General features: G+C 39.3%; 1 protein-coding gene across 1 annotated transcript in view; it reads right to left on the bottom strand.

Moving 5' to 3' along the window:
* Positions 1 to 19,588, bottom strand: part of ESYT3 (extended synaptotagmin 3) — a 43,055-nt gene extending 23,467 nt beyond the window's left edge. The window contains exons 1-6 of the mRNA XM_070957064.1: positions 19,214 to 19,588; positions 10,396 to 10,437; positions 9,624 to 9,758; positions 8,416 to 8,492; positions 2,253 to 2,319; positions 2,063 to 2,152 (exon numbers count right to left, since the gene is read on the bottom strand). Of these exons, the coding sequence (XP_070813165.1) occupies positions 2,063 to 2,152; positions 2,253 to 2,319; positions 8,416 to 8,492; positions 9,624 to 9,758; positions 10,396 to 10,437; positions 19,214 to 19,588 (786 nt within the window). The remainder of the gene's footprint in view (positions 1 to 2,062; positions 2,153 to 2,252; positions 2,320 to 8,415; positions 8,493 to 9,623; positions 9,759 to 10,395; positions 10,438 to 19,213) is intronic.
* Between the last annotated feature and the right edge of the window lie 401 nt (positions 19,589 to 19,989).

Here is a 19,989-nt window from a genome sequence, read left to right as displayed (position 1 = left end):
GGGCCAGTCAGAGGTGGTATTTACTAGTTCTCCGAACTACTCAAAATTTCCGCCACTAGTTCTCCAGAACTGGTCAGAGCCTGCTGAAACCCACCTCTGGCTTATATGGTTTTATTATGGTGCTGTAAACCACCCAAAGTCATTTAAATAAGTTGGGCGGTGCAGAAATTGAATCAATCAATAATTTTTTAAAAATTACAACATATAGGTGAAGATGGTGTCTGAAGATACAAGACTGTGAACATCAATTTTAGTTCAATGAGGACAAAGAGGAGGCTTAAACCAAATCAACCTTTTAAACTAATATTTTTCCCCCCAGGGTACAAAATAATTGAAAAGTCAGAGTGAGCACCATATAAAAGCTGTGATCTTATGCATATTTGTGTGATAATCGAGTGCTTCAGATGCTTTCCACTTATCATCCTGTACTTTGGGTACACAGGTTGTATGTTAATCGAAATAGACTACGGATAGATTTAGAGATTAGTTGCTTCTGTGACTCTTCCCCCCCTCCCCCAAACACTGTTCAAGTACATAAGACCAATTTTCTTTCCATACCACAGTTTTAATTTACAATTGTATGGCAGTTTGCTGGGACAGTGTACTGATCATTTGGGTGGAAGGGAGGGAAGGAGGGAGGGAGGGAGGAGGAAGGAAATTGCTTAACGCATTGTAAGCCGCCCTGAGTCTCCGGAGAAGGGCGGCATATAAATCAAATTAAAAAAAAAAAAAAAAGGAAAAAAGGAGGACACAAAAATTGAATTGTTTCACTACTGAACTTTGTTTAAGGATCCCTCAAAGGTCCTTCAGCCTTGAAGACATAGTCCAGGGATTTGGAGAAGGTGCTAACGATTAGGAATAGACCTTGTGTAAGATGGAATGAAACACACTCATTAGATAAATTGGTCTACACTATTTTCACCAACATGGGTAAAAACAAAATCTCCTTTAATACAAAGCAAGAAAACTGGGGTAGAAGTTGCTTTCTCAATAGGTTAGGGATGGACTGAGGCATTGGTAATGTAGTTCAGCTCACCTGAAATGACTCATCTTCACCCTGAAGCAACCTGGCAGCACACATGTCCTTTTGGAAATGGTTTCAGATATATGAAACTTGTGCTGAAGAAACATGTGGTTGGCTTAATGTTCATTGATTTAGATGGATCTCGAAAACCTACTTGATTCTTGAAAGTTAATTTGAATAGAATTCTTTACTAACACTATTAAAGGTTGGGTTAATTACTTTTAAATAGTTTCATTTTACTTTTATAAGGGCTACACTTGGTTACATAATATTCTAAATTGCTCTTTCAGTGCCAATTGTATTCCTTAAAGCAGTGGTGAAATCCAGCAGGTTCTGACAGGTTCTGGAGAACCGATAGTGGAAATTTTGAGCAGTTCGGAGAATCAGCAAATACCACCTCTGGTTGGCCCCATAGTGGGGTGGGAATGGAGATTTTGCAATATCTTTCCTCCATGATTGGAGAGGGGATGGGGATTTTGCAATATCCTTCCTCTGCCACGCCCAAGACATGTCCACCAAGCCACACCCACAGAACCGGTAGTAAAAAGATTTGGATTTCACCACTGCCTTAAAGTTTTTGTGCCTTTATTTCTATCAATGAGCTATCATGGAGGGTACTTCCTTGAAAAGCTACAGTGAAATATTTGTAGTTAACAACTTATTGACTACTACTATCTCTGAATAGTAATATGTTGGCATATTTTAAAGCTATCTTCCTGTTTGGTTTGGTAGTCTTTGTTTAAGATGATGTTTGGGAAGAAGAAATAATCTTCCACATTTTAGAAGCACATCCTCAATTTTATTCTAAAACACACTGACCAGTGTGTAAATCAGCAATCCTAATGTGGAAGGACACTATTTCTAAATTGGCAAAACATGAAGAGTGCTAACTTGTTAATTTGACTTACAAATTAAAAGACTTTTCATAAAATTTGTTAGTTGGAAAATGTGCTACCAGACTCCTGGTTAGTCTGCCATGACAGACTAACACAGCTGTCCTCCTCCTATTTCTATAATGGTGTATCAGAATTGACTTACAGGTTTCTGTAGAAAAAACATGGTTACAGCTCCAAAAAAGGGTACATCTGTCAGAAGGGGCTCCAGAATTACTCGTAACATTCCATGCAACTGAAAAAAAAAATTGAAGGAAATAATGTTGATTTTTTTCCAGGAAGGAAAAAAAATAGGAAATATCTAAAAATGTTTCATAAAGTTGTTCTGTACCTACCTGTAGTCCTTTCACTCCTACTTTAATCTTGGAGAGCTCCATGTGAATTTCACAATCCCCTATATAACTGAGAAGGTGTTACAATTAGCAGGGTACTAATTAGAAAAAAAAGAACAAAGTAAAAGACAAAAAGATCAATCTTTTCTTATCATTTTAAAGGAATTTCTTATATTGTAATAGTATAAGATGAAGAACAAAACTCTGATTAAAAAGGTGTAATAAGAGTATGTGTGAATACAGTTTTAGACCAGAGATATTTTACTATATCACATCACATTTGCTTTGAGAAGCAGATAACTTATTATAGTAGTTTACTTTCTTATCATGCTAATATGTTTCTGCTACATATAAAGACCATAACATTTATTTATTTATATATTTGGGCATCTCAAGTAATATATTTGCCAGATTAACCTTATTTCTTTATCACTATATAACTTTCAGAAAATCTGGTAGATTTAATCAGTTTATGTATGTATGTATTTGTACGTACAGTACATATGCATGCATGCACAAATATATACACACACATACACCAAGAATTAGGGTGAAAAAAAATTCCCCTCTTTGATTGCCTTTTTACTAAACAATAAGACACCATTCATTATTTTTACTTTTTCCTCCCACAAAAGTCCATTAAGGAAAAAGAGATAAAATAGCTACACAGAATCTACTAAATGTAATAATCACCCAGGAATGTACAAAGAAAGATGATGACCCATTCAGATCAAAGTATTACACTGAAATAAGATTAACATGGTTTAATAATAGGACTCCAAAGAAATTCTGCAAATTATAACTCCTATTCCTGCTACTTAGCCTCTCAATAAATTTTGCAGAGAATTTGTAACAGGAATAGCAGTTCACATATAAAATATTTCAGAAAGGTCACACTGGTTAACCAAAGTTTCAGATCTTTAAACTATTTTTAACATTGATTACTTCAACTGATTGCAGTCGAACAGTAAGTGTTGATCAATAGGATTCTTGTTGCTTGAAGGCAACAAAACTAATTCATTTGGACAGCAAGGAGGTGGGATAATCAATCAATCAACCAATCAACCAATCAACCAATCAACCAACTAACCAACCAATCAATCACCAATATGTTTTTCTTACAAATTCCATATTACAAAAGCCCCAACTGTAGTGAGATTTCACACACAACAATTCTTCCCTTACGGAGATACAAGACAACTATCAACTGTGAACTTTTAAATGAGTGTTATAGGAATATTTGGGAATCCAAAAACACAAATTGTAATAAATATAACATTGTCTTACATCCAGGCCCATAAATCTCTTTTGGATTTTAAATTTTCCAATGGAACAGAATGTCCAATTGAATGACTCAAAATGGTTTGGCCAATAATTTGGCTCAAACAAGCAGTTTCCCACCTCCAGTTCTTTGCCTGTTCCCTTCAAAAGTTTTAATCTAACTACTGAGCTATTTATGGTCACATCAGTTTTACTTTCAATCTTTGCTAATAATGCACTGTCATGTCAGAATGAAATATGAAAAGCATTTGCAAAATAGAAGCTAAGTCAAGTTTAGTTGACCTCACATGTCACAAAATCTTGGAACGGTTTAAAATAAATATGCATTTCCTGTGTCATCCCTTCTGCTGTCAAAAGGTTTGACAGAGATGTCACGCTCTGCTGTTGAACTGTTTTTGCATTAACCTGATGATAGCATGCTTATTCAACTCCTGTAGCCTTCTAGTGTGTAAAAAGCTCTACTTAAGACCGTATTGTTATCTAAGGCAGCAAGAGGTAATAATTTCTTTTAGCACACCATCCAAAGTGTATTTGCAATAAAATACGTTTTGGTGATCAGAGTGTCCATTAGCAAAATCTAATTTTGTTTTCTTTTTTGACTGAAACCATGTGATTATTTTTTAAAAACAAAAATGTTTGTCTTTCTAACCAAAGAAAGCAAATGCAAATATATCTAATGAACGCAATAATTGTAGAGCCCATGGTGCTCTCCGGACTTGGTTGTTTGCTTGGGGGCATTACCCAATTACGGTAAGTAATATCAGTGCTAGTGAATGTGAGATTTGTTCCATGTTTATGTAAAGTAGTAGCCCTGCCAGTTTTGGTGGGGATATGTTTTTCTCCTTGGTAGTTCCTTGATTAGGGTAATGTTTTTTGCTTGACTGTTTGTCTGGTGTTAATTCCAGAGTATTGATCACACAACTTTCAACTGTCTTTTCCTGTATGCAGAATGAGGCAGAAAGCCAGCATCTCCTGCCTTACCTTCGAAATTTGTAAGTCAAAAGGCCCTAAGTAGGGAAATACAAGGAGGATGGAGGTTGTCAGGCATTTCTCGTGACATTATCAAGTCTGCCCACAGGAGACTAGGTTACTAGCATAGTTGGTTCTGGGAGTTGAAGTCCATATATCTGGAAGAACCCAGATTGCTTTACTATCTCAAAAGTATCTTCATCCAAGTTTAAGTCTACAATGGTCTCATTGGACCAAAAGTTTTGCCAATACTGAGCAGAAGTAGCTCAGATTGTGATGCTGTTTATCCATTATACCAGATGAAGTTTCTTTAAGCATGGTTAAAAAAGGATGTCAGTTGGTGAGTTTATACAACATGCTAAGCTAAACCAAGCAAACTGCATTTATGTTTGCTGAGCAATGTCGTACTGTCAAACTGAAAACCGAAGTCCATACACTTCGAAACATCCAGGTTGGGGAAGGCTGTGAGAAAGTGCCTCATTTCACTTAAAAATGTGGCAAGTGATGGATTTTTACAAGCAGGACTTTTCTCTCTTTTCAATGACTTCTGGACTTCTGCTTTCAGTCCTGCTTTAATGGCTTGGTGGGGCACACTAGATTAATTAGCGGTGGCAGGAAAAGGAAAAGATGAGCCAAACAAAACTATTCAATAGAATAGGAAGGAGCATGGTACAAACTCCCCTAAGGAGAAAATGGTTTTGCATAACATACTACTTACATTGGTCACAAGCCAATACCTGTATTTAGATTGACTTTGATTTCTACTTTTTAAATAACTTCCTGTGTTGCAGCACAAGAGACATACTACTAACATCATGATGATGCAGTCATCATGTTGCTGATCAGGCAACTCAGCTTGGATTGTCAGAGGCATTTAAAAGAAAAAAAGCCTCTGATGATCATGCGGCTCAGCTGGGCATGGGGGGGGGGCAGGGATTTTTGCTACTGATTTTCCGAACCACCTGCCTCCATCGCTACCGGATTGGGCGATCCAGTCCGAACCGGGAGCATTTCACCCCTGGAGGGAGGGAATGTTGCATGTCCCCTCTCTTAAAAAAAGACCATCTGGTGGGACCCAAAAGAAGGGCCTTCTCTATGGTGGCTCCCTCTCTTTGGAACATCATTCTTGAGGAGATTAGATTGGCCCTCACTTTGACATTCTTTCACAAGGCCCTGAAGACCTGGTTTTGCCAAAAGGCCTGAGAAACCCGATGTCAGCATTTCAACGCTGGCATAGAGAGCAGAGGAGAGCGAGAGATAAACTCTGAAACTTTTGCCTGCTAAATCCCTTTGAAGTCGGGTTGTCGTGGAAATGAGGGAGGGGGCACATTCCTGAGAAATGACGAGAAAAATAAGTCTGAAGGATGACTTGGAAGATAGCCAATGAGCAGAGATTTGGGGATCGGAAAGGGAGGGATTGGGGGACAAAAGGTCAGTCTTGTCCGTGCGGAGTCATGATCCGGTGGCTATGCTCAATTAAAGAAAGATTTCCTTAAAGATTGGCAGTTTGGAAATTCATTTAATTTTGAGATAGCATCGTAGTCTGACACCCAGAGTGTGATGGAACCCATCAAGTGTTGCCGGGGGTTATTGTTTTTGTTTGTTTGTATATTGTGTTTTTATTTTTGTAAGCCAGCCAGAGTCACTAAGAGTGGCTGGGCGGCCCTACAAATTTTCTTACATAATTAAATAAAACTTTCCTCAGCCTTTGATTGGGTGGCTAAAAGTAGCCAGTAGCCAAAGAGTGATAAGGGGGGGGGGAGAGAGAAGGGATTTTACATTATATTTAATTAAGTTTAATGTCTTCATTAAAAGTTAACACTTAATCCAAGAAAGGAAAATTCAAGAATTCTGAGTAACAGCAACTATAAGAAAGTAGGCAAATCTTATAATTCAGGACTTCTAGCTAGTACTCTACTTTCAAATGAGACATCTAATTTAAATCATGGCAGCAAAACTTCCCACTTTTTCAATTCTTTTTCAAAGATGAGATATCTGTTATTTGTACGTGAAATAAATTTAATTGTTAACTGTTAGTATTACACTCTCTATGTATTTAATAACTTTCTCTTTCCCATTAAAAACCACAATTCGGTGGCAACTTCTGTCAAGCCTGCAGAAACCATACCCAAAAGCTTGGACAAATGCACCCCAATACAATAGAAATTATTTCCCCTGTAACACCTCTTCTAGGAAAGGTTCTACAAAACAAAACAAATATGCATATTTCATTAGACTGCATGAAAATTAAATTCCGCTGAACAGACAGCTATGTGCTGAATGCCATCAAAGTTGATCCTCTATCTTCAAGCAGTGAGAATTAGATCACATTACCAATGCAGAGAACAAGGAAATAACTCATGTGGCCATATAATTTACTTGTGGATCACCAAATGTAATGTGACTCAGTGAGTTAAGAGTACCGCAAATATATAGGCACTTTTCACAAATATTTGAACAAGGCAATATTTAGAGATTACGGAAACCAAATAGAAAGTCAATTATAAGTAGCAACACGGTCATATATTGTTTATATATATTGTAGGTAGCTAAAAATATTGCACTTGCCTGTCTAATAATCTAAAGTACTTAAGATAAGCAAGCATTGTAAAGTGATAAACTAAATAATGGAGAAACAAACACTTATAATGCTGCTCTAAGAGGATAGTGATCATTTGTCATGTCGTCCCCCATATTTTCATATTAGCAACATGCACCTTGTTATCTCCCTGACAGTCTAAAAGGAATTAAAGCAGCAATGAGTCAAGGAAGCAATGTGGACAATGCATAAGGAGGTGGCTTGAAGATTTAAATAGCTCCACCTTTTTTTCTCAGAACTGGAGGAAGAACTCAGCACCTACTCCCAATCAACATACAAGGATGTGTCCTCCAGGATGCCTAACTGGCTGAGCTGGTTTTGAATCCTTCCCCCTTGACTAGGCATCCTCTGTGAATCATGCAGGATTGTGGATTCCTGTCAAACAAGACAGGTCTATTTGCAATGGAAAACTACCTCCTCACTCAAACTCTTAAGTGGGAAAACACCCATATCACCTTTTCATAAAAAGAGCCAGAAGAGAAATACTGTAGCTATCCAGTGCTAATCCAACTTACTCCTACAGCCAAATATATTACTCTCCTGAAGTATTTCAACAATGCATGTTATAAAGAAGAGGTTCAGGCAGTACTTGGCTTCACTGAGTTCTTTGTTTTTATATATTCAGGGCACCCAAGGACATAAACATACAATATGAGAGATTCTTACCTGTGCAAAGTTCAATGCAAATGAGATTGGCTGCTACTATATTATTACTAATTACTAATAATTACATGCCCAATCATTAATCTATTTCTAGACAGAAGTCCAATAAACCTTTCACATCAAAAATACCAACTTTTGCTATATTCATAGTGAATACCACACCTAAGATTTTTTTCAATAATTCTGTTTTTGTTTCAAGATATTCGTGACATCTTGATTTAATCAGATGCATATTCTCTGCTAAATATGGATTATGTCTAACAAACTGCAGGCATCCTATCAGTGTTATTTCAGCCCATTTTTTTCTATAAATATAGCCTGCAATTGTTATCCTTCCTGGAGGGTCTCAATCTAAGTTTTCCCATTTGAAGCAAACGTTCATCTGTATTAATTTGTTTGCATGCTGGACACTTAAAGAAATACCTCTCTAAACTCATGTTCACCATGATAAATGTACCTTTGCAGGTCCATATATCCTCCATGAGGTCATGCGGTGCCATAAGTTGTCTCTATTCCATTTTTATAGAATTGTTTTAGGAAAAGTAAAGCAATCACTGTTAGCAAAAGATGCACAGAAAAATTCACTGTTCATTACTTATTAGTGAAGCCCTTTCCCAATGATAAACCATAGGAAACAATGCAGTTTTATACTACCATATTTGCAAGTCCAGGATTATTTGTCTTCGATCAACTTCTTTGGTATAGGTTTTCACTCCTTTAATTTTAGGGCACTGAAAGAAAAGCATGCAGCAGTATTATTAATACAGCAATGAGAAAGCCTCATTTATCTTAGCACAAAAAGATAACAACAGCCAAAAGTCAAGCTAGAGCCATCATATTTTAAAAAAAAATCTGCAGAAAGAAAATAAAATAATGAGCAGGAGAGAAAGATTATAGAATCTTTATCTCCTGCCTGTTGTTTTGTTTTCTTTCTGCCAAATAAAATACAGAATATTTTCTAATTTGCTACCCTTCAGAGGTATTGCAACTAAACCTGATATCACTTCCGGTCACCAGGGAGTTGAAAGATTTTTCTCCAACACATCTGGGAGGCATCATTTGGGGGAAGGCTGTACTGCAGCCATTAAATTTGCATTTTAAAATTCAGCCAGCTAAAAATGTTAGCTGTTGAAACCAACAAAAGGAAGACATCCAAAATTTAAAAACTCACTAAGAAAACAGAAATTCAGATGCCAATTTAAGATTACTGAACAAAATTAAGTCCTTAATAAATTGAATTGACAATGCAAAGCATTTTCTTTCAATATTATTGTGTGCATTTTTAAAAATACCTAACAAAGGATCTTTGCTCTTTTTATATTAATAAAATCAGAAACTAAGTGAATAATGAATGGAAAGAAGATTTTTCTTTACCATTGATAACCCCTGTAAATAGAGACAAGTAGTTAAGTAATTACACATTCAGAACAGGGTGGGAGAAAACATCATAAGAATAGTTCTAACTTCTAGCAGGAATTAGATTTTATAGCTGCAACATCTTTTTGTTCTTTTTTATTACTAACATCTTGAGGATTCAAGTATAATCTGAAAGATTCTGAAAACAAATACCTATTTTGAATAAAATGGACAGAAGTTCACAATCCTTTTGCACAAACATCTACTCTTTGTTACCCAGCTACACTTCTTATCTTTTAGTCAAGTAATTTAAGGAACGGGTTTGAGCAAGACCATTTTATTACAGCTATATTTGAGAAACTGAATATCAGAAATCACTGTACCACAAATAATCAGAAATTAAAATAAATGGATTCAGATATATCTTAAGCCTATGTAGACACAGAAAATATAGTCATGAAAAATTAGTCTGGATGTGGCAGTCATTTTCAAAGAGATCACCTTACCTTATCTCCAAGATGGATTTTAGTAAATGTACATGTTTTCAGATGTACATTCTTCCCTCTGATTTTTGGTTCAAGGATTTCCTTAAATGTCTTTTCCATAATTGCTCCAAAATATGGCCAGAACTGTTCAACAATCTAGTCATAAAACAACAAAAGGCTAAAATCAACACTTGTATATTACCATTGTTTACCCTTTTTATTTTAAAGACAGAATGCTAACTTTGTAAAAGTCTTTATGTTTCTAAAGTGATAGTACTCTCTTTAGATGAAAATGAGCAGGTTAAATATTGTGGGATTTCTGAATTCAAATTGATAGTCTTGGCAAATTACACACCAGATTTAACTGTGGTTGAAAAGAAGAAAGTGATGCGGAAATACCAGGGGATAGTAGAATAGAAGACAACATTGGAGAATTGTCAGTTTTAATATCTGCCTAAGAAATTTCAGTACTGAGCATACGTTATAACATAATTGCTATGGCTAGTTAGTTTTGGTAACAAAGATTGCTGCACAATTTGTTTTGGAAAGAACCCGACAAAGGCAGATGGCAATGTTTTTTTTTTTCAACAGAAGAGAATTTTGATCAAACAAACTTCAGGGCAAACCCTGAACGTGATACAAATGATATCCAATTTACCCCAGCCACTTAACTAGAGCAAACAAGCTTATTCATGGTTGATTCAGCAGCCAAGTTACAAAGCAAACTTTGAAGCAGAAACATTTCAGCCTTACGTTTATCAGATAAAAGCTCCTTTCATATCCAATGCCTTACCTTGTTCAGCCATTCTACCCGTTCAACATCTGGGAAGTGCACCTGGAAACCAAGGCAAAGAAGAAACAAGTGAAAAACGACTGGACTATGAGAATTAATACACAAGATGCAAGTAAAGTGACAGGACTAACAAAGGACTATTATAAAGTCTGAAATACAGCATGATTCTATAAAAATATAAAAAATGTCCCTACAAAATATATTTCATTTTCAGATTTATATCCATTATGAGACAGTTACAGTTACAAAACAAAGCTCCATACTGAAAATTGAAGACAAAATTAATTCAACTCCAAGAAATAGCTATAGCTTTGTAATAGAGGGCAACATTTTATATACAAGCAAGCTAATTTCTGTTTTTCTGTTTATCATTTTGAGGTTGAGGGGGCTGCTTTTTATTTTATGGGAACTTGATTATTAGTTACCAGAGCCTCCAGAAACAGGGAAGGAAGGAAGGAAGGAAGGAAGGAAGGAAGGAAGGAAGGAAGGAAGGAAGGAAGGAAGGAAAAATTTAATTTGTGGAATTTCCAGTTAAAAGTCAATTAAGTAATACTTCGGAAAAACATTATTTTTGTTTTTCTGTCTGACAGCTTCTTCTTCTGAGAATAGTCAATTGGAGTAGATCAACGAACTATTCAGAAATCACGATAAAGGCATCTACAGAAGTCCACAATTATACCTAACATGCAATTCAGGTTCTCACACATTTCAGGGTGGAGATCATTGAAATACTGGGATTTCTTTACCTTCAATGTTTGTCACCCACACTAATGTGAAATAAAGTGATTTATTTCACCTTGTTAGCCTTAGGCTAACTCTTCATAGTAAACCAGATTTACTGTACAGATAAAATGCTCATCTTCTCAACTTATTAAAAATGAGCAACAATAAATGGCCTATTTTGTATTTACATCTTAAGATAATACTAGTAAATAGAATTGCTTTTCCCTAAAGATGGAGAGCAAATATCTTAATTAAAAGGGCCACACATTCTTTAAAAAAAAAAAAGAACCACTGTAGAATTAACTGGAAGTCTGATCTAAATTAAGATTAGGGGATAATATTTTTGCTTTTAATTGTATTAAATATTACAATTAGATAACTGTTATTTAAGCTTTCTTAAATAAGAAAGGTAAATATTTATGGGTCCATTTGGTGACTTTGTTACTCTTCCTGCACTTTGCATACACTTGCTCACCCTGAAAGTATGATGAATATGAACTCTCTCTCCCCCCCCATCTGTGTGTGTGTGTGTGTTAATGTACACAAACATACAGATGTATATATTGTATTTATTTAAAAATATAGAACAGCTAGTCTTTGACTTATGTCTGGTTGTTTAGAGATGGTTCAGAGTTACGACAGATCCTAAGAACGGGATTTACAATCCAGTTTCGAAGTTGCAATATCCATCTCCCATGGTGACATGACTGCATTTTGGGTGTTTGGCAGTCGGCCTGCATTTACAGCCATTTGTAGCATCCCGCAGTCACATGACTGTGGTTTTGATGTTTTTTTCCCCCTGGAAATCAGTGTTTATATCCAGTTCCTGGAAAAATTACCGCATAGCAAACAATGGATTCAATTAATGATCACGGCATTCTGTAATGACTGCGGTGCTGCAGCAATTTAACAATTGCTGGAAAAATATATTATAAAATCAGACATGGTCACACGATGACTTACTTTACAACCATCACAACTTACTTACAATCAAAACTGTGGGCTTTATTATGGCTGTATATCAAGGACTATCTACATTTTATGTGAGTAAATCAGATAAATGTAAGGATATATGGTAATAAAACCAAGGAATGTATGCCACCATGGGTAGCGACTTTGTGAGAAAAATAAAATAAATGGCAGGTTGAGATCAGTTCTCAGCAAAATTCAATAAAAATGATAATCACTTATTAGCAAATCCTGCAACACAAATTGCACAAGATTGCAAAGGGAGGGAGAGAGGTTATAGTAGATACAAATCTCTTCCTCTGTAAATGGGTGAGTGCATGATATACAATAGGTATCTTCCTTTTTTTTCACCCCAATTCTCAAAGATATGCTTACAACATTTATAAGTTTGGCTCCATGTATAAATATATTAACACCATAGACAATACAATTCAGACAAGGGGGGGTGGAATCTTAATTTGAGAAAAAGCTGATGTTAAATGTGATCAGAAGTGGTATTTAGCCAGTTCGCACCGGTTCACGCAAACTGTTGGCGGAAATTTGGCCAAGATCGCTGAACCAATAGCTATGGCTGCTGGCCACGCCCCTGAACTGGTTCCCCGGTCCCCCGGTCGCCACTCACAACGCCCGCCATATTCGTCGCCACCATGTTCTTCACGCATGCACATCCCATTGCCTTGCAAGTCCAATGGGATGTGCATGCATGAAGAACATGGTGGCGACAGCAGCAGCTTTTTCCATGACCTCCAATATTTTTCGGCAACCTGTAGCTAGCTGCCGCAGCCACAAAGCAACTCTTAAAGAGGCGGCGCCTGGGAGGCTTCTTTGCCAGCTGTTTTCCAGCAGCAGCAGCTGGCTGGGGGCCACCGAAAACTCCTGTTAGCTTGCCTTCTGGACTCTGGACCAGCCACATGGAAGGTAAGCAGCCTGAACAAAGAGGCGGTGGTGATGGAGGAAGCGGGGCTAGGGCCAGGGCTGCTAAAGGAGGGAAAATGGGGCAACTGGCAAAGGGAAGGCGGGGGTAGATAGGTGGAAATTCCAAAAAAATTCCTACCTTTTCCTGTGGGCATGGCTAAGTGGGGGGTGTTATGTGACTGAGTGGGCATGGGTGTGAGTGATGTCAAGTTGGCCACGCCCACTCAGTCAAATGCCCTCCACCTAGCCATGCCCACTGAACCGGTAGCGAAAATTTTTGAAACCCACCACAGAATGTGATGCGGGTATTACAAGATCTTTGATGGGAGGGAAAGGATAGTCCAAGAGGTAGTGGAATTCAGGAATTAAATTCAGTACCCTGTTTTAGAGATCCATGAGAGAAATGATGGCATTTCTCATTTATCACTCTACTTTATAGGAATGCCTGCATGGACAGTTAGCTCCTAATGAACCTAGGAAGTCTCTTGCCCATGATCTGTTGTAGAAGCATGAGAAAATTATAGGTGTAAGCAGAAAATGCAATATCTTCACTGCTACAGTTTCTTGTTACTCAGTAAAAAAGGTCATTAATAGGATGGAACCATTGCAAGAAGCTATCAAATGCTACTGATCAAGACCAGAGTCCCACTCCCACTCTCATCAATAACTTTGGAGGAAGAGACAAGCTGTACTCTACTTGCATAGGAGAAGATCTACTCAACCAAGCAAAAGTCACTTATGGATAAACATGTGCACTCTCTTTCTATTAAGTATACTTCCACCTTATCAGGTAAACTAGATTAAGCAAGTAGGAAACAAACCAGTCCCTAATGGTAAAGCGATTCACACAAGGTTGCTTTGTAAAGCAAAACGAAAATCCAAAGTAAACGAAATGATGAGCCATGTCTGATTTACAGCACTCCAGGTATTTCTTACTCAGCCTCAGTGTTCCTCACGTGTAACAGAGGAGCAGAGCAACAGAAATATTTGACCTAAGGCAGTTTTAAAGAGTGTTTGTTAGAATATGCCATATGAATCGATACAAATGTGGGCTTGATTTGTACAGTATTTGTATGTGGTTTATCCAGTCACACAGAGTGCAAGCTTCATTTTGTTCTTGATCTCACCCATAACTTTGTATATCTCTCTCCAGATGGACTATCAGGATGAAGCCCACCCAGGCAGAATTGGACTATGCCACTCATGATCTTAACTAGTTCATAACACAAGCAAATACTGCTGGTATAGTATAAAAGAACAGAATGCATTAAAAAAAAAAACAGGTGTTTTGTGATCATTCCAGTGAATCAATTTTTTTGCTTTTTATTCCAAGGAAAAGGGTCCCTCTACTGTAGGTAAAAAAAGGGACGTGGTGGCTCAGTGACTAAGATGCTAAGCTTGTCAATCGAAAGGTCAGCAGTTCAGCAATTCGAATCCCTAGTGCCGCATAACGGGGTGAGCTCCTGTTACTTGTTCCAGCTTCTGCCAACCTAGCAGTTTGAAAGCACGTAAAAAATGCAAGTAGAAAAATAGGGACCACCTTTGGTGGGAAGGTAACAGCATTCTATGTACCTTTGGCGTTTAGTCATGCCGGCCACATGACCACAGAGACGTTTTCAGACAGCACTGTCTCTTCGGCTTTGAAACGGAGATGAGCACCGCCCACTAGAGTCGGGAACGACTAGCACATATGTGCAAGGGGAACCTTTACCTTATTGTAGGTAAGCTTCAAAATCTTTTAAAATACTAGGTGAAAAGTTCATTAGTTGTTGGCAAGTCCAGCTCTAAAAGATCTCATTGAAACAATTATTCTTTATTTACCCTACACTTACATTCACACTAATGGTGTAACAGCTACTGTATTGTCTCTGTGTAATTGAGAGAGGTCCTCAGGCTGAGGCATTCTGTTCTGAAAGTATTACATTCGCATGATAACGAACTCAACAGTTCATAATTGGCCATATTTTCTTCTTTACTACATAGCTTTTATACAGAAGGAGAAGGAAAGCTGTACTTAACCTTTCACATTAAGTTGGCAGGAAAAAAAGACGTTTGAAATACATTAGTAATTCGATAGGCTGTTTTCTAAGATGTGAAGTATTTGGATCAGTTAGGATTTCAAAGTCTAAATGCCAAATTTACCATGTGCCCGGTGCTTGAGATTTAGGTAAATCTAGGACCCAATGAGTATTTGCTTATTATTACTCTTTCCCTGTTTCTGTTTTTGAAAGAAATTAAGACTGCTTTGTTGAAAAAGATTCCCAATCAGCCTGCCACCCAAAAACATATCAAACCCATAACCATTTAACAGGTTTGTCGGGTTTTTAAGATCAGATTCCTTCATAACCTGCTCTGGAATATCTCTAGAAAGAATTCCTTTGAAAGCTTTATATCTTCATGAAACAGCTCCGGGTTCAAAGAGCTAAAGGAATGCTCTTTGCATAAGGCCCATATGAATTAAATCTGACACTCAAAACTTTTCAAAGCCATAAGACCTGATAGGTCTCAGGAGGTCTTTAAAAACCTCATTCAACTTTCCCATCCAAGCTGACTACTTTAGCAAATCCTGTACTGCAATAATACGATATTTGTAAATAAGATGTTAACACAATAAAAATAACTATGCAGCTGTTTCATTGCACCCTAAATTTAATTGAGCAGGCAGTCAAAAGTTACCAGTTCTAAGGCAGTCAGGGTTTATACACTGCATTAAGCTATAATACGATTTCTTTGGCTTTGCTTAGCATATTGAATGGATGTAATCAAACTTGGTTTACTCAATAATCCATGACTGAACAACCTAGAGACAATTTTCTAAATATGTTCTTATTTCTACATCCACCCCTTTATTACGAAGCAGAACAGAATATTTCCAGAAATCTGTAACATTTCTGCTGACATTAAGGAGCACGAAATATTTTTCTACAGACCCTTTCATGAGCTGACTAATGGAATCTATTTATTTATTTGATGGACAGATAGTCCTTGACTTATGACCACAATTTTTCTCACAATTTCTGTTGGTAAGCGAGGCAGTTAAGTGAGTTTTGCCCCACTTTACAAGCTTTCTTGCCATAGTTGTTAAGTGAATCACTGCAGTTGTTAAGTTAGTAACACAGTTGTTAAGCAAACCTGGCTCCCCATTGACTTTGTTTATTAGAAGGATGCAAAAGAGGATCACATGATCCCAGGACAATGCAACCATCATAAACATGACTCAATTGCCAAAAGTCTGAATTTTGAACATCTGACCATGAGGATGCTGCAATGACCGTAAATATGAAAAACGGCAATAAGTCACTTTTTCAGTACCATTGTAATTCTGAACAGTCACTAAACAAACTGTTGTAAGTCAAGGACTACCTGTATATGGTGCCTTTCTACTGCAGGCTCAAAGCAACATCCATGGCGCAACTCTCTCTAATGTTATCCTCATTAGAACTTTGTGAACTAGGTTGGGGGATAAGGATTGGGCCAAAGCTACTCAATGGTCCAAAGCTACTCAATGAAAGTGGACTTGAACTTGAATCCCTCCAGTCCTAGTATGGGATCTTAATAACAACCACATATGGTTCTGGTGGGTATTCTGGATTTGTAGTCCTTGTTAAAACTCTGTGAAACAGAAACTACTGGCAGAGGGTGGCTATACAAGTAATCAACCAGTTATCTTAATTTTAAAAAATATAAATATGCATCTAGTAAAGTACAAAGTTAAAAACAATCATTTGGTTGAGTTTCTTATATATGATAGTCCTTTCGGAATGCATTCTACATCAACTAATTTTGCATCTATATATCACCACTCCCATTTCCTCAAAACATATGCATCAACAGATTTTCTGTTCCACTAATTTACTTTATACAGTTTTTTGGGTTTTTTTACTTAATTGCAACCAACTATGGGGAAACTTCAGCCCATCAAATTTCTTTGTCTGGCAAATGAAGACCCTGTGGGACACCTTCTGGAAGTCTCTACCTCATGTTTCTATCTCACCAGATGGTAGGACTCCCTGAGGTCTTCTCACTGAAGCACAAAGGGGATGGGTTCACTGGAGGGCTGAGGAGACGAGTTTCTGGTAATGGCCTAGACTTTAAGAGTTCTGCCTCTCCCAAGGTGCCATTACAGTTGGATCATTGGAAGCAGTTTAGGAGGCTTAAGCTTTTTGTTGATTATATTCTGGTTTTATCAGCAACAACTGATTGGCTTTGTCTGTGTCTGGAAATTAAAGAGGGTGAGCCTGCTTTACACTTGGATAAGAGACCTCCAGCAAAGGCTGGACTGTAAGCTAGCCTGGGAAATAGAAAAGCATATTGAAGAAAGCAATGGCAAGCCACTTCCACACTATTGTTAACTGAACTATATGGATGCGTCCAAGAAATCACCAGGAGTTGGGATTTAGTTAAAGAATATTCATTGCTGTTTTTCTAGGCCAGAAAATAACTGAAGTTACTCAACATCACATATTCTATTCTCTCATTCATCCACACCTTAATGAGATCTCATCTGCAGCACAGCCCAACACTAGTAAATATTAAGGAAAGAGACAGAGATGTCAATATTTATTGGAGATGGGACATTGAGAGAAAAAGCACCCATGAGTGTGTGCATGGAACTCAGAGGACTTTCTGCCCAATTACCCCACAATCCTAGCAATGCCACTGCAAGTCCTTGGGTTCCAATCAATGTCCTGCAATATATTCCCCATGTTTTACTCTGAATCCTATTAAAAGTAGGCAACTTATCACAGAGAAGAGTGAGTTAACCTATTTTCCAAAGCACCGGAGGGCAGAATGAGAAGTAACAAATGGAAACTAATCAAAGGGTTTAGAACTAAGGAGAAACTTCCTGACAGTTAGAACAATTAACCAGTGGAACAACCTGCCTTCAGAAGTTGTGGGTGCTCCAACACTGCAGGTTTTAAAGAAGAGATTGGACAGCCTTTTGTCTGAAATGGTATAAAGGTCTCCTGTTTGAGCAGGAGCTTGGATTAGAATAGGGGTCACCAACCTTTCGGACCTCAGGGACCACTAAATTCATAATTTTAAATCCTGCGGACCACTAATATGATCTGCCTAATGACTGGCTGGGCAAGCGTGGCTAGGTGGCCATGCGACTAGGTGGGCGTGGCCAACTCAATATCACTCACGTCGAGGGGTGCCTCACTGGCCTCTACTCGCCCTTTCCCTTCCCAGCCACTCCTTGCCTCCCCGCCCAGGCTCCTTAGGGCTCCAACAGGAAGCAGTTGTTGGAGTTAAGCAGTTGGAGTTGGCAAAACAGCTGGCTCAGTTCAAATTGGATGTGGCCAAGAAGGAGGCTCAGCAGAAGCACCTCACTGAGGACTAGGAGCATACGCTTTCTGAGCAGAGGGAAGACCTGCGGCAGTGCAAGGCCAGGTACAGGCACCTGGAGACTCAGCGGGCTGAGATGGTCAACCAGTTCCAGGCCATGATGCAGTCCCACTGGAACAAGGCCTTCCGGCTCTTTGCCATCAGCGGCATTTCCCTCCAGCCTTTGCCCAAAGCCCTGCACCAGGAGGCTGGTGACCCCAAGTGGGAATTTCTGTCCCCCTCCAACCCACACAAAAAGACCCTGAAGGGGGAAACTCTCTGCAGCAACACAAACATTCATTGCACGTATCTGTCCCAGGGGCCATAGTGAGGACCCCTGATTTAGTGCAATATAAAAAATGCAAATAATTTTTCTGCGGACCACCAAAATTTTCTCACGGACCACCAATGGTCCACGGATCACCAGTTGGTGACCGCTGGATTAGAAGACCTTTAAGGTTCATTCCAACTCTGTTAACTTACTTCTGACGAGTAGGATCAGTAAGCAAGTACCATACTTAAATCACAGTTTTGATTCACGTTAATTTGTCAGGTGTCCCCCTGACAATTCCAAACCAGCAATGGAGAATGGCAAGCCCGCCCCCACCAAAAATAAAGAATAATGATGGACAAGAACCATTGCACTGCCAGACTCCCACCTGAGGTGGCACATAGACTATTTTGGTGGGAGGGGGTAGTTTTCCCTACTGGATACTATTTAATGCCAGGTACCAAGGAACAGAGAGGGAGCCAACTAAAGCCTCTGGGGATACCAGGTCCAGGGGCTCATTTGCAGAACTGGCTCCAGAAAAGCAAGTCCCTCGGCTCCCAGGTTGTTCCTCAGGCCAGAAAGAGAGAGCAAAGTCTGTTTTGCGCTACTCACCCAGGCCGGGAGCTGCTGGAGGGCGATTCCTTGGCTGATGGCTTGCTTCTCATCCTCAACCAGCCCGAAGGCTGCCAAGAGCCGGGACTGCTTCTCTCGCCGGTTCCTTCTCCACCACATCCAGAAGAACAAGGCGATCAGCACCCAGATCGTACTGAGCCCCAGGTAGCCGGCCAGGTAGACCGGCGCGAGGCACAGCACCGCCCGGCTCGCGAAGGAACTCAACTCACGGAGCAGCGGGGGCAGCGGCTTCGCTTCCAACCGCGAAAGTTGTTCTTCGCTCGGCTCCAACGGAGCGGCGTTCGAGGCAGCAGCAGAGTCCGACGGCGCCGGGGCCGCAGCAGCCGCAGCCGCAGCCGCAGCCGCCGGCTGCATGGCAGGTAGAGCCCGAACGAAACCACGAAGAACGACGCCGCTGCTCCCGGCCGGCCGGGCAGGTGCTCAGCACCTCAACGCAGCTCCCTCAGGCAGCCCGGGGCGCTCCAAGCGCTCGTCCAAGAGCATCCGTGGTGTTGCTACTGTTGCTGCGGCTGCCGCCGCCCATTTACTCTCCTCCTCCTCCTCCCTCAGCGACGCCCCGGCAAAGCAAAGCCAAGTCTCGCTCAGGTGTGCTGCTGATTTTCGGCCCCGCCTCCTTTTCCTCCCAGCGGCCGGGCCAGCAGGTGGGAGATTTCGTGTCGCTGCTCTTTGCTGCCCCCTAGAGGGCCTCGCGGAAAGGAAAAGCCTCGATAGATTTATCTGTGGAGATTCTCAGTCACCCGGGTTCAATCAATCAA

The sequence above is a fragment of the Pituophis catenifer genome, unplaced genomic scaffold, assembly GCF_029215685.1.
Source record: "Pituophis catenifer annectens isolate HBS135680 unplaced genomic scaffold, rPitCat1.0.hap2 SCAF_1, whole genome shotgun sequence".
NCBI lineage: Eukaryota > Metazoa > Chordata > Lepidosauria > Squamata > Colubridae > Pituophis > Pituophis catenifer.
The sequence above is the reverse complement of the archived record's forward strand: the minus strand, read 5'-3'. Positions and strand labels throughout refer to the sequence as shown.